Below are 13,832 nucleotides of genomic sequence, written 5' to 3' on the forward strand. Positions count from 1 at the left end.
ATTTTCTGTGGATCCCTATAGCATCTGGGGGTGCTCTGGTACACATGGGCATTAGGTGAGGTACTAGGATTTTTTTTCCTGCCTGTGGTTTCCCTGATTCTCAGCGTGTGAAAATAAATTTTAAAAAGGGAAAATATTTCCTCCTTTTTTCATCCTTTTCTTCCTGTCTATCTCTCCCTGTTCACCCCCCAGCTTCTTTCTGTAGTACTCAGAAAAACAAGAGCTCAGTTAGGGGAAAAGTTAAAAACATTTTAGAGGAAAATTGGAATTGACATCACAGAGGATAATAACAGAGCTGAAATTCAAATGAATATTTCATAAATGTATTTACAAGGGATGCTAAGCCACTAAACACTAAAAGTTACACCAGCTATGTATGCATTATCCTGTACAGATCCAGCAAAGTCATTTAACAAGCTAAGCTTATGTTAAAATTATAATCAATAAATGCCAATTACAGAAAGAGTTTTATCCCTGCATGTTAAAAGAACAGAGCTATAATTTGCATGCGAATGACATTCTTTTCAAAATTATTTGTTTTTTCTAAGGTTTGGAAGGGTTACAGAGGAAAGCTTGAAGAAATCCTGCCTACGGTGTTGTTCAAGGCAGAGAGAGAGAATGGGAAGAATACTGAGGAAATTATAAGGCCATAAGCTTGACACTTATAACATGCAAATAAAGAGAAGTTATTCTGAAGGGCAATGAGGAGCCAGTATGGGTTCAATAATATTAGAACAGAAGACAGCAGCATGAATTTTAATGATGAACATCCTTCACAACTATAACCTTCTTATACTTTATAATTAATTGTTAGAATTATACCTTGATCCTGCATTCAGAGCCTTAAACAACAGACCTGTACCCCTGGCCAGAAGCCTTCTGACTTTACTGAGATATGTTTTGGGTGTCTCTGTCAGGGCGATCAGGTTCTGCTGCCACGTGTTCATTTCTTTGGCCCAATGTTTCTTTCTGAGCCCAAGAAAAAGAGAGATGTGAGTCAGCAGCACAGGAGGCAAGGGGAAGCCACAGGAATGGATCTTTAAACTGGCGTCTAATATGGAATAGGAATGAAATCAGTGATGGGAAACCATGGCAACCCTGGGATACCATTTCTTTCTTTTAAGGAAGGTAAGTTTTTGGATATTTTTGCAGCCATAGAAGCTAAAAACAGTAAGACAAAAAAGCGTCTAATGGAAGAAGCCTCATCTCTAAAGTTACTCTTTTCTATAGTTGAGACACGTTGAATATTTCAAATTAGTTTTTTTAACCTGTTCCTCCAAAAGGTTATTTCCCTACATTTGCAGTACAGTCTGAAAATTGTCCATTATTCCTTAAACTATGCCCCTCAAAGTCACAGGTATTTATCAAGGATAACGTGTGTATTCCCCCATACACCTTATTTGTTGGGACAAATGACCTATTTTATTGATTCTCTTTCAGAAGCCATTCTGTTCAGTTACAGATGAGTGGGGAAGCAAACTACTCTTTTGACTGACCTCTTTATTTGCAGTCTGATAAAGGAGGACTATTGTGTTTTATCCATTATCAATATCTATGGAAAGTCTCTTTTGCTCTTGCCAAGTTCTCTAGTTGCAGCCAGGGACTGGTGAAACTGTAAATAAACTTTCCTGCACAGATGCCTCTGGAATGTCATTGTGAGTTTGACTGATTTTAGCATTAAGAAATCATAATTCACTGCATGACGTGGATACGCAATTTCATTGTGCATCATTGCAAAAGAGGCAGAATTTTTGCCTGTGTGATTGCATCTCCAAAATGCTCCAAATTAGTTATAAGCTCCTTGTTACCTCTGATACTACGGTCCATTCTGGCTCTCTGAGGCATTTTCAAAATATTTTAGACATAAAATTATTCTGCCAATTGCCAATCATTGTCAATTGCCAATCCTTGCCAATCTTCATTGCAGTAGAATGGAAAATCTGTTCTAGGATACTGTCAGTGGGTTTGCCTGCTGAAGGGTTGAAGCCTTTTGGGCTATCACTTGTGATAGAGTTCTGTGTCTTTGTTCCTGGTGAAAGGTGACAAGAAAATCTGAGACATCAGTATTTAAGGTTGTAAATAGTTAAATTTTTAGAGACCTAAGAGCAGAGAATGTTTAACCTTTTTTTTTGTTTTAGTAGAAGGTTGAAGAAAGAAAGTGTTTAGAGGGAAATTATTGTGGCAGCTGCTGCCTCCAAACATCTTCTTGAATGGTTCATGTGGGTTCAGGCCTTTTTGAGTTAGAAACTGAACAGATGGAGGTGATCTGGGACTCTTAGTATTTGTCCATTTTCCCTTTCGTTGGCTCAAGGACCTACTCTGGCTATCTCAGTATAAAGGACCTCAACAATCTATTCTATCTGGGAAATGTCCAGAAAATAGTAGTGGAAGTCTCTGTGTATCCTGTGGTTTACTCACCCTCCTCAATGTGTTAAGAAGTCAGGGAGGAAAAAATGAGGTTCAGGGTGTAGATAAAGCCTGTATCTGCATTTCCATCGCCACCAAGGGCAGGCAAGTGAATTCACAGGCTGAAAACAAAGAATAAAGCTGGGATTATCTAATCATCTCCTACCCTTGAAAAAGCCTCCAAGAAACAATCCTGCCCTAATGGATTCTGGATTACAGAGTGATTGTTGAAAAAACCTATCCTCTGTTACTTGTAGAGTGAGATGGAATATTTGCGTTATGAAATGGAAACTATTGAGATTAACAAAACGGAAAACAATTGAGATTAATCATATAAAACATAGAATTAATACGTAGTATGAATCAAAATATTCAAATATAGTATAAAAATTGTACTTTTGATTTAATTTAAGTTATAAAATAAATAAATATGAAATAATATTTTCATATAATGTGGCAGCTACTACTTTCTTATCTTACAATGTGAATGTTTTGCTCTGTTGTTGAGTTTAATAGCCGAAGTCTGTGGTTAAAGTGGTGCAAATCTAGGTTAAATTCAGCCTTGCTGATGCCATGGTGGAACACAGAATTTGGGAATACAGATCCAAGAAAGACAGGGGTGCTGAGCTCAGGGAAACCTCAGGAGCTTAAATGTGACAAAGCAGTTTTGCACAGGGGAGCAGAGTGATGAACCAAAGAGCTCCTTGCCAGAAGCTGACGGGTTCTGGCAGAGCCTGTGGGTTTGGCCCACTGTCCCTGTGCTGCTGAGAGATGGGACAGAGGCCAAAGCAGTACAAGAGCAGCAAAAACAGTGACCAGGGGTTGGATTCAGCCCTCTGTGCTGCTGCAGCCTCTGCCAGAGCTGAGGAGGAGGTGAGCAAGGGAGGCAATCAGGAGACTTCTCATGTTTAGACAGATAAATGCATTTGTTCCATTGAGTCCAGGGTTTGAGGGAATAGCCTCCCATTAAAACATGAAACATGACTTGCTTTCAGAGTTACACTTCACACCTAACATCTGTGAGGATGATCCTGTTCCCCTGCTTCGCCCCTGCCTCGCTGTGAATACCCTGGAGCAACATTGTAAGACCTCAACATCTGCTCTCTGACAATAGTCTTTTCTCCTTCTCTTTAAAAAACCAGAAATTTGGGGTTGCTGTGGGACTTTAGAGTTTCAGCCAGACCCTTTTGGACAAAAAAAAGGATATTTAACCTCCCACTATGGGAAGAAGTAGTAAAACCAGAATGACTAGCAAATGAAGGGATTTGGAGCAAAGTTTCAAAGGTTAGATAAATCTATAAAAAATTACCTGGCTTGTGTGCCTGCATAGGACAGCAGAAATTGTTAATTGCCTTTCACAGGAGCAAGCATGATTTGTTTATTTATTTTATAAACTGAGTCAAGAATATGCCATCAATAACTTTAAACATTCCCATGTTTGAACTAGAAGACAGCTGGCACAAAGAAACAATTACACAGCCATTGGGAGTTAGCTGACAGAAGATTTCCATAAGTAATTATGCTCTGTGAGCGTGAGGGAAAGGAAGATAAAGGAGATAATGCCCTTTACAGGGCATAATGCCTTGATATTTTCCTCATACCCTTTTGCTGTAAAGCTAATGGCAGACACAAACTGAAGTGACCCTGGATGTAATTGGCAATAACAGATCTCTTCCCATTCCAGGTCTTACAACCCCCCCAGTGCAAATACTTCCAGCCACCTTGGTCAGTCTGAACAAGTAGAATTTACAGGGTCAGGCTCTCAGGTCAGCAGACACACAGAATTTCTGTGCTTAATGCCACTTGGGTATAGAGAATGGGTACTCCATTTCCTTTTCTCCTTGACCTCTTCTTTTTACCTTGTATTTAAAATGATTTAATTTGAAAAGTACTTATTTTGTCTGACAGGTTGATGTCAGCATCCATGTGAGAAAAAAGATGAGTCAGGCCTCTTCTGCTGAGTATAGAAATGTCTTTGAAAGTACCAGTTTTACTGGCAGCATAGGACAATTCTGACAAATAAGAGGAAGAATTTAGGTGCTAATCATGTTATGGTTGACTTTTACACGTAATAGAATCATGGAATCTTTTAGCTTGGAAAAGACCTTTAAGATGATTGAGTTCAGGCACAAACCTGACGCAACATACACACAGGAGAACATGCAATGTGCAGAAATCTGAGGTGGTTTTTACAAAGCTGCAGGAATCGGGGGAGCACTCACGGGTCTGGCACAGCGTTCCCACCCATCCTCCGGGGCACTGGCAGGCGCTGGGGGCGACGCACTCCCCTCCATTGAGACATCTCTGCAGGCACACAGCTGGACAGATGGCATGAAACAGGTGAGAGGATGGATGTGATGTATCTGGGTGCTCAAGAGCTGCCTGAGAGGTGACCTGCTAGGCTTTATTCCATGTGGCTGACTTCCAAAGGCGTGGGTGTGCTCTGTTATCACATCATCAGCATGATGAGCAGGACTTTTTGATATTTTCTTCTTAAGAAATTTATCTTTTAACTGTCTGCTGGGAGACTTGGCATTTCTAATGCTTGGCTTATCATCAGCTAAGAACAATCTCTCCATGATGCATTCATGCACTACATATTCCATGTAAAAAAATATTTTCATAGAAAAGTTTCATATATTTATTGCATATATTTTTGTTCAGAGAGCCTGAAAGAGTGAGTGCATGATCTGGTGTATATGAGAGACACTTCCTTCTTTCAGCATTTCTGAAGAAATTATTGATATTATAAATTCAAGCCACTGGTTCTGAAATCATATTTACTAGCAGGACCTAAAGGGTATAAAGCCAATATTTTAATCTGGTTTACATACAGTATGTCATCTTGATTATAAATTTATTCCGTTTATCTGTCAACTTCATGGTAATGAATAACCATGTACAGAAAAATATTCCTTGAAAATATTTTAGGGTGAGAGGTTTTTCTTTTAATTACATTTTTATGTAACTGTAGTCAGAGTTACAGAGTAAGAACACGTCATTCTCCAAATTATGCACCGATGACCTTGAGAGTACATCAGTTTGGAGAGCTTTATAGCAGGCTTTAGATAGTTCTGTACTTTGAAATACATGACATTTCTCTCCAGAATATAACAAAATATGTGAAGCTGTTAAAACATAAAATCAATGCTTCAAGTTTAATACTGTAAAAATGAATTTCCATAACAAGACGTATAACAGAGCTGCATGAAGCAGAACCAGGGTTCCCCCACACAGCTTTTTCTCCTCTGCAAGCATCAAGTACTTACAGCAATCTGTATTACCTGTACTTAGAACTGTTATTTCTTCAAACTGCTGAAACAGCAAAACAGATTCTGTGCTGGTTTTTAGTATTAGAAGATTGGCAATTGCTGTTGACTGGACTAATTAATATAGACTTTGATGGGAGTGGAGGTGCTTACGTTTGCTGCAGCGCTCTCCCCTCCAGCCAGACGGGCAGTCACAGACATTGGGGCGGACACATTTCCCCCCGTTCATGCACGTGGGCTCACAGACACCTGCAGGAACACAACAAAGGAAGAACTGGGAGCTGGGAAATGAGGGAAGATTTCACTGGAGGCTCACTTGCTTCCTTGCAGAGGGTCAGTTGGCTTGTAATGAAAAACCAGAAAAGTGGTTTGGAATGGAGAATGTGAAACACAGAGGCTTGATAGGTCCCAGAAATCCTTATGGGAAATGCTGTGTCATGTGTGGAAACTCTTTGGCAGAAGCTCTGGTAAGAGCTGCCTCACCAGAGCAGAGAGGCTGGTTACAAAATTCTCAGAAAAGCAAGAGGACAGGCCAAAGATTGTTAGAGCTTTCACTTCCATATGGGAAAATTCCTCCTTCATGTTCTCAGATGTTAATTTGGATCAGAAAAGCCTTGATGAGGATGGATTTTTTTCACACAAGTTTGGGTATGATTTTGCATTCAACCAAGCATAAATCCTAAAGTTCTATTCTTCCATTGCCCTTTTGAACCATTACTTGTTAAAATACTTACCTTTTTACTTTATTCTTTTGTACAAATAAGATGTGAGAGCTGAGTTGTTCTTTCAAACACAAGAAGCCAGGTGGGGTTTTTGTTGACTTCACTAAAAAAGAAATAGCTAGTTTTTGTCCCTGTGATTAAGCTGTATTTATCAATGTTGTTTTAGAACATCCAGCATTAAAATCTCACATTTCTGAGAGGTCACACATCTGCAATCCCAACCTGCTTTGATGTAGGGAGATGCCATAGGCAGGTACCCAACTTCCTCCTGTCCTGTCTCTCCTTGCCTGTTAAGGCAAGTGTAGGAAGCACCCATCAGAGGCTGGGTAATTCAGAAACATGGCAGTGCCAGTATGGTGGCACTGGGAATGATTTGCATTTTACATGGAAAGAGACATTGGATAATTGGGTGGAGTACAAAAAGCTGTGTAACTCAGCAAGTGGCTGGACTGGGGTAAGAGAGCCAAGTCAGGAGGAGTTTGGCAGCGAAGGTGTGAGAACACACTTGTGCCCAAAGGCTCCTGCCACGTTCAAAGCTTTGTATGCCAGTGGAGCTGCCAGTGACCCCTTCCCAGCCATGGTGATCGGTGTTGTTCCTCCCTGCCTGCAGGGGTGGGTGGCTGTGGGACACCCAGCTCCTCTCAGCAGAGCAGGGGACTCGAAGGGCTGACAGCTACAACACAGCAGTGCCTCCATCAGCCCCGAGGCTTTTTGCACACCAGTGAGTGTTACTGCTGCAGCAGTCCTGACTGTGAGCTGTCACTGCATGCAGGGCTCTGAATGACCACAGCCCCCCTCTACTGTAGGAGGTGGAATCCTGACAGAGCCTCAAAATAGGGATGATTACTAAAAGACAGCAAGCAAAAATGCAGCAACGTTTATTTGATGGGAGAATAACCTTTTGTTCCTCTCTCAGGGATGATCAGGCATTTTTAAGTAGATAGATTTAGGCTCCCTAATTATTCCTGTGATGTAGTGAAATATTGCTTTTGTGGCACTTTTTGTGCTGGTCTCTCCCTTCAGCCCAGATGCTGCTGTACTGGCAGCTTTTAGAGCTGTATTGCTGCTCTTGCTTGGCTCCTACATTTGCATTTTGTTCTGTGCCAAGCCTCTGGATCCCTCAGCACCCTGACCTGCCCTTAGGCAGGGCAGACATGGCCATGATTATAGGGGCTGCTTGGACCCCAGCCCTCAAACTGTCATCCTCCATTTCCTTCTTTCTCCACCTCTCCTGATCCATGCTGTAATCTTGGCCTCTGCTTACTCGGGCTAACAGGGATCTACAGTTCTTGCTGAGCTGTTAAAAAATGCTGCAACCACTGGTTAAAACCTACATGAGTTCAAAGTGTCATGGCCTCCATAACTCTGAAATAATTTAATCTCTTATTTTCCCTATTTCTTTTTCTCTCCCCTTTGATCTCACATCTCCAGTAAGAGATTTTTGATCCACAATCTTGGATCAATTCCTTTCAATTATAAACCAGCTCAGACATCCAGAATTTAGAAAAGATGAGCCCAAACCATAAAGTTTGGTTCTAGATTTAAAATCACTTTGTGCTTTTTGATATTCATGGACCATAATGTCCCCAGCACTAACCTGCTCTCCTAAAATCAGTTGAAAATCTATAGATTTTGTTTTGAGATAGTCTGAAACTTGGAAAATATCTTCCCACCACCTCTTAGAAACTAAAATCAAGAAAAGGTAACGAACACAGTAGCACTTGTTCAGATGGATATTTCACCTTTTTTTCTTTCTTTTGTTGCTTACATTTTCTGTTTATTTTTAACATTACACAATCACATGCTTGTTTTTTTTTTTCTTTTTTTTTTTTGTACTGACAGCAGACTCAGCTGCAGGGATTCAAATTAGTAATTCAGCAATGGTTTCAGCAACAGGTGAGGTCCAGTCTTGATCTGAATAAAACACATACTTGCAAACTGACTCTCAGCTTTCCATTTCTCCCTTTTTTTTGTTCAGTTGCCTTACAAATGACCAAGTAGCTATGAAAATACAGCATGAACTGTCCTTAATACTTATGGCATCTCTGACTTCAGTGATAAATCCAAAGGAGTTCAATGCAAAGTGAACTAAGGGTTCAAGTCAGCACCAAGCCTGTTCTGAACTGGAGGAGCCCTTCTGCCTGCCTGCCCTCTGGGGAAGAAACTCTCTTTTTTACCAAGGAATTCACAAACACCTTTAGGTGAATGAATGTAGTGTTATCTCTCCCCTTCTCCTTCCTGACATCTCCACCTTGTCCTCCCTTTCTTTAACTTTCTTAAATACAGCTGCATCTCAATACCCATCAGGCAGACTTCAACATTTGTTAATGATAACTAGTTTGGATCCTTTCTGGTCCCACTCCTTGGCCTCTGTGGAGGAGTTCCAATTTCAAAATAGCAAACAAAAATGCTAGAGCCTCTCACAGGAAAACTAAATAAATTATCAGACACTAGGAGAGCAAATCAAATTATTGCAATCCTCCCAGGTACTGGCATGACTTTGAAAAGACTCACTTTTTTTTTTTTTTTTTTTTTTTTTTCCCTCCTCTTAAGAAAGCCCAGAGACTTGACCAGAGACAGCAGTTGTTTGATAAGTTTTCCATCTCTCTTGGGGACTAATGCCATGGATATAAATGCATTTGTGTGTTCCCTTTGTTGCAGTTAGGCAGGATATAACACTGGGAGTAGGGGGAGTCCTGTGCTGTCCACAGGCTTGCTGGCAGTGAGTATCACTAAAGCCTTCATCATTCCCTTGCTGCCAGTGCTGGCATTTCCATGCTCTTCAGCAAGAACCAAAGCACAGAATTTCATATGCAGTGGTGTTTCTCGAGCCTGTAACGTGCCACAATTCTGTAAGGCCACCATTTACAGCTCAGAACCACTTCCATGATCTTGTGTTTCCCTGAGCTGGTGGGTTAGATAAGGTAAGCCTATGCTGAAGGTGATAATGCAGGTTGAAGAAGCAGCGTGGCTCTGTGTTGTATTTCAGATGAGGGGGGATTTTGATAAGGTAACAAGCAGCTGCAGGTGTTAAGATAAAACACAGGTGTTGCACAGAGCACCACATAAAATGGGCATAACCCTCCCACACACTGAAAGGTATTCACAATTTGCTGAGTTTTCTGTTTAATGCAGCAGCTATTTCTCTTTGATGGCTTTAATACATTTTGACCTTACAATCACTTAAAATTTCCTGTGACCCTTTTCATGGCTCATCCCCTCTAGGCTCACTTGACCCAGTGAAGTGCTTTTTGAAGCTCTTTTATCAACCTCCATGAAGCTCCACACCAAACCTTTCAGCCCTAAAATCTCTAAGGTAGTCAGACCTTCTGCTTTGTCAGCCAAAGAGAGGTATTCTCCAGCAAAATAAGTATTTCTGTGGATTACTAAAACCACCCAGCACCTGAAATGTTGTGTTTGAAGTGAACCCTGCTTTCCTGTTGTGAGTAGCACCAGCCATGGACACCCACAATTTCAGTGACTTCTGCTGCCTGCCTTTGTTCCCATTAATCTGCAGCAACATTCCTACTAAAATATCAACAGTATTAAGCAAATTATCTGTTATGTAAAGCCAGAAGGGACTGGGGGCAAAGTTAAGCACTGGACATGCTTTGCTGGATGAAGGGTCACACAGTTAAGCAGCAGGATCTGCTGACCAGATACAGTGATTACAAACAGCCAGACATGTCCTCCAGACCTCACTGCTTCTGGAGATTATCAAAAACTTTCCTAGTTTAACCTAAGCCACCTTTAGACAAAAGGACCTCATTACAGCTTTTCTCAGTAGAAGGAGATAATAAGTAGTGCAAAGCTTTTAATTTTGTTGATATAAGACATATCACCACCCTCATAAAGTCAAAAGAAAAAGAGGTGGAATATTACACCATGGCCCTGAAATCTTAGAAGAAAGGGATCCTCTGCAATGTTTCAGGAACTGAAACAACCTTATGCTTTCCTGGCCATGAGACTGCAGAGACTGTTTCTTTCTGAATCAAAATTATCTGTCACCAGGTATCCTGAGCCAAGGCTCTGATGAGGAGACAGTGAATCAGGCTGCAGTGCTGAGTAGAAGATGTAGTTTTCAAAATAGCTTTTCTTTCAGTTTCCTTTTTTCTTTTTTTTTTTTTTTTTTTTTTTTGTTTGTTTGTTTGGTTTTTGTTGGTTTTGTTTTTTTGTAGGGTTTTTGTTGTTGTTTTTTGTGGGGTTTTTTGGTATTTTTTTTCTCCTGCAGAAGCTGAGTAAATTGACCTGCTTGGGTGCATCCTGCCTTTGGATGGAAGAGAGAAAATAGCCTCAAGCAGTAACATCTGTGTGGGCCAGCTAAGGCAATGCATCAGGCTGTATCTTGCTGACAAAACACAGAAATGCAGCCAAAAGAACACCTACTGGTAGATACATACTTCAACTGATCCCTTAAGTCACCATCCCTGTGCTGACATTCCTGGGTGATTCACAAACCCTGCTTTTATTTCTGGCTGGTGTTGGTTTTGAACTGATGACTTCTCTGTGGGTCCAGTGCATATTTCAACTCGTTCTATTGCTCTTCCGTGGAGCAGAGAGCTTGATCAGCCTCAGGTTTGTTTTTTCTATGGGTACAGGTTGTTTTAATGTTTGTTTCCTCCTTGCTGCTTAGTGGTTGCCTTGATTTGGTGTGACATTCTCAAAAGCAAAGAGCTGTAGCTGGGGAGATACAGCCCAGTATGGACACAGAGCATGGGACAGATTTAAAAATATCACTGACTGCTCTTGTCAGGAAAATACAGCTGGCAGAAGTTGAGCTGTGGACAAAAATGAAGCCAGTAAATGTGAAATAAGTGGATTTTGTGTTAAAGCTGGCACTCCTAGCCCTTTCAAGTGTTTGTAGGTAAAATATATCACCTATTGATTAAACCAAATGAACGTGGAGAAGCTCTGTGCCAGGAATCATGTCAGATCATGACACTGTAGGGATGTTGCTGATCCTTTTCACAGGACACAAACTGGAAGGTCAGACCAGCAGTTCCAGCAAATAGCACAGTTCAATTGATCCACTGGAGGAAGGTTCTCCATCTCTCTGGGTGCATTATGCACCCAAGCAGCACTGCTGAGATGAAACATTATCCTGACTGCAGAGAGGGAACAACTCTTTGGATTCTTCTAGGCTCCAAATAAAGATTTGATCTTGCTGAGTGATTTTCAGTCCTTTAAAATAAAAATTAAAAACAACCCCCAAGTGGGTGTGTTCTGGCCAAAAAAGATTTTTCTAACAAAGGACACCATTGTTTGGATTCTACTGGCAGAAACTAGTGGAGGTAAAAAAATGTCATTCACCCCTTTAGAGGGTATAACTGATGCTCAACAGATCATTAGTGAGATGGATGTACCAATATATCTGCTGCTGTGAAGGTCCCAAATGCACACAGCTCTGAAAAACACGTTATGGATTCGGGACACCAGCAATTTCTAGTCCCCTTTTTTTTCTGCTTCCAAGGGCAGTGAGGAAATAGTTTTGCCCATGCTGAGTTTTAGGCACATATGTTTTCCCACAGCTTGATTTTATCTGAAATTTCTCATCTGTGTTGATTTGGGTTTGTAAATAAAGAAATAACTTTCTCTGCAAGCTCTATCTGAGTAACCTCAGATGTGTGATCCACTGAATGCCAGTAATTATAGGCACTGATTAAATTTTAGGGAGAAAGAATATTTGTCATGTAATAAAATTCCAAATTTTGTGCAATGGTCTAAAATTTGGATCCTTATCCATATCAAGCTACCAATCATTTTGAGGTTTGCTCACCCTATTTCTCGCTTCACGTATCTCAGACAGAGATGCAAAGCACTTCTTCAATAAATTACCTTTCTGAATAGTAAAAAATAATCTGGTAGAAACCTCTGAGGGATGCAGTGCGGGAGAACAAATTACTACAAGACACAGAGGGAGCTGTAAATGTAATTGTGATGGTTGTGGTGACAGTTTGCATTTCTAATATATTCACTTTACCACAGAGCTCCAACAATAAGAGTTAGTTTGCATGACCTAGCACACATTTCAGAAGAAAAAAATGGTCAGAAAAATTGCAAACCATATAGATAGCAGTGCAATGTCAGTGCTTTGCCTAATTATGTCTGGGTCTTCATTCTGATGTGTACTCTGATATACTTATGGGGCCTTTTAGAGATATTAAAGCAGGAAATAAATCTAATTTAGTTATTAGTTCAGTAAAAATGAGAAAAATAATTACTACTATGTGGAAAAACTACTGAGACTGCACTCCTAGAGGCAGTGTGTGATGCACTGCAATCCTGTTTGCTGTCATGTTGCTCTCAGCTGATAACATTTTCTGTCAGCTAAGGAGGATCCTGATCTCTCCATCTGCACCTCCAAAAGATTCCCTGGGAGTGAGTGGTAGGCAAGACTCCCAAACCTCAGGAAACCAGTGGGGGATTGTCACTGCAATACAGGCAGGGGACTCCCCACCCCTCTTGGACTGAAAGTTTCTCCCTCTTGGTCTCATGATCTTCATTTTGCCTATTGGCTGCCATCAGGTGAAACTCTGGACATGCAATAGTATCACGCTGGGATAGCTGTGGAATACTTCAGCATCTTGCAGAATGAAACCACCATAAACAAAATAAGCACGTGTAGATGCACATTTGGGTGTTTGGGGAATATTCTGCTAGGAACTGTGAGATTTTGAAACCATTAGAAAATCCTTTTTCTCATTTACGGGCTGGTTTTAGTCCGATTGCAGCACTATTAATTTGAAAAAGACTGTAGCTCTACTTTATTCTCATCTTTGCAACTGTTAGTGTATAATTAATGTGGGGAATTGTAAAGTATACTCTCAGCACAGGTCACATTCCCAACTTGTTAGGGGCCTGAGTTTGGTAACATTTTCTCTTCATTGAAGAATGCTCTGCATTTTATTAGGTCAGTGAACCATTCCAGCCTGCATATAAATTGTTCTGCTGAGCTGCTTTCTTGTCATGCCTGAATGAGAAGTGAAAGAGGACTCATACACACAGTTTCTCCTCTGCTGATTGTTTGTTCCTCTGCAGCTCTGTGCTGGAGGATGACCTGCAATTTAGGCCATTTGGGCACATTCTCCTTGCCCTGAGCGGGCTAAGGCACTGCCTGTACTTGGTGCAATTTGGTTCTTTTTCATCCATGCAAAAGAAAAGGGAGAGTCAAGTCTCAAGACAAGGAGAGCAGCCACAGGCTGCAGTGGTCTGGCTGATAACCCAGCCAAAAAGTGAGGACCTGGTCAGGAAATTTGGAATAGGACTGCTGCCTGCACTGGCACTGCACTCATCTGATCATCACCCCGTTATTATCTGCCTCAGAAATAAACTTGAGCTGAGATGGAAATCAGTGCTGGAGAGGATTGTCTTGCCTGTGTCTTTTTGTGGATAAACAGACAACATTAATCTCCATGACCATCTGTCCTCTGGGCTT

At 41.0% G+C, this 13,832-nt stretch overlaps 1 protein-coding gene across 1 annotated transcript in view; it reads right to left on the reverse strand.

Moving 5' to 3' along the window:
* Nucleotides 1-13,832, reverse strand: part of LOC128791082 (von Willebrand factor D and EGF domain-containing protein-like) — a 230,157-nt gene that overhangs the window by 66,472 nt on the left and 149,853 nt on the right. The window contains exons 26-27 of the mRNA XM_053948448.1: nt 5,829-5,924; nt 4,629-4,724 (exon numbers count right to left, since the gene is read on the reverse strand). Coding sequence (XP_053804423.1) covers nt 4,629-4,724; nt 5,829-5,924 — 192 coding nt within the window. The remainder of the gene's footprint in view (nt 1-4,628; nt 4,725-5,828; nt 5,925-13,832) is intronic.

Source organism: Vidua chalybeata, chromosome 7, assembly GCF_026979565.1.
Source record: "Vidua chalybeata isolate OUT-0048 chromosome 7, bVidCha1 merged haplotype, whole genome shotgun sequence".
In the NCBI taxonomy this organism is placed as follows: Eukaryota; Metazoa; Chordata; class Aves; order Passeriformes; family Viduidae; genus Vidua; species Vidua chalybeata.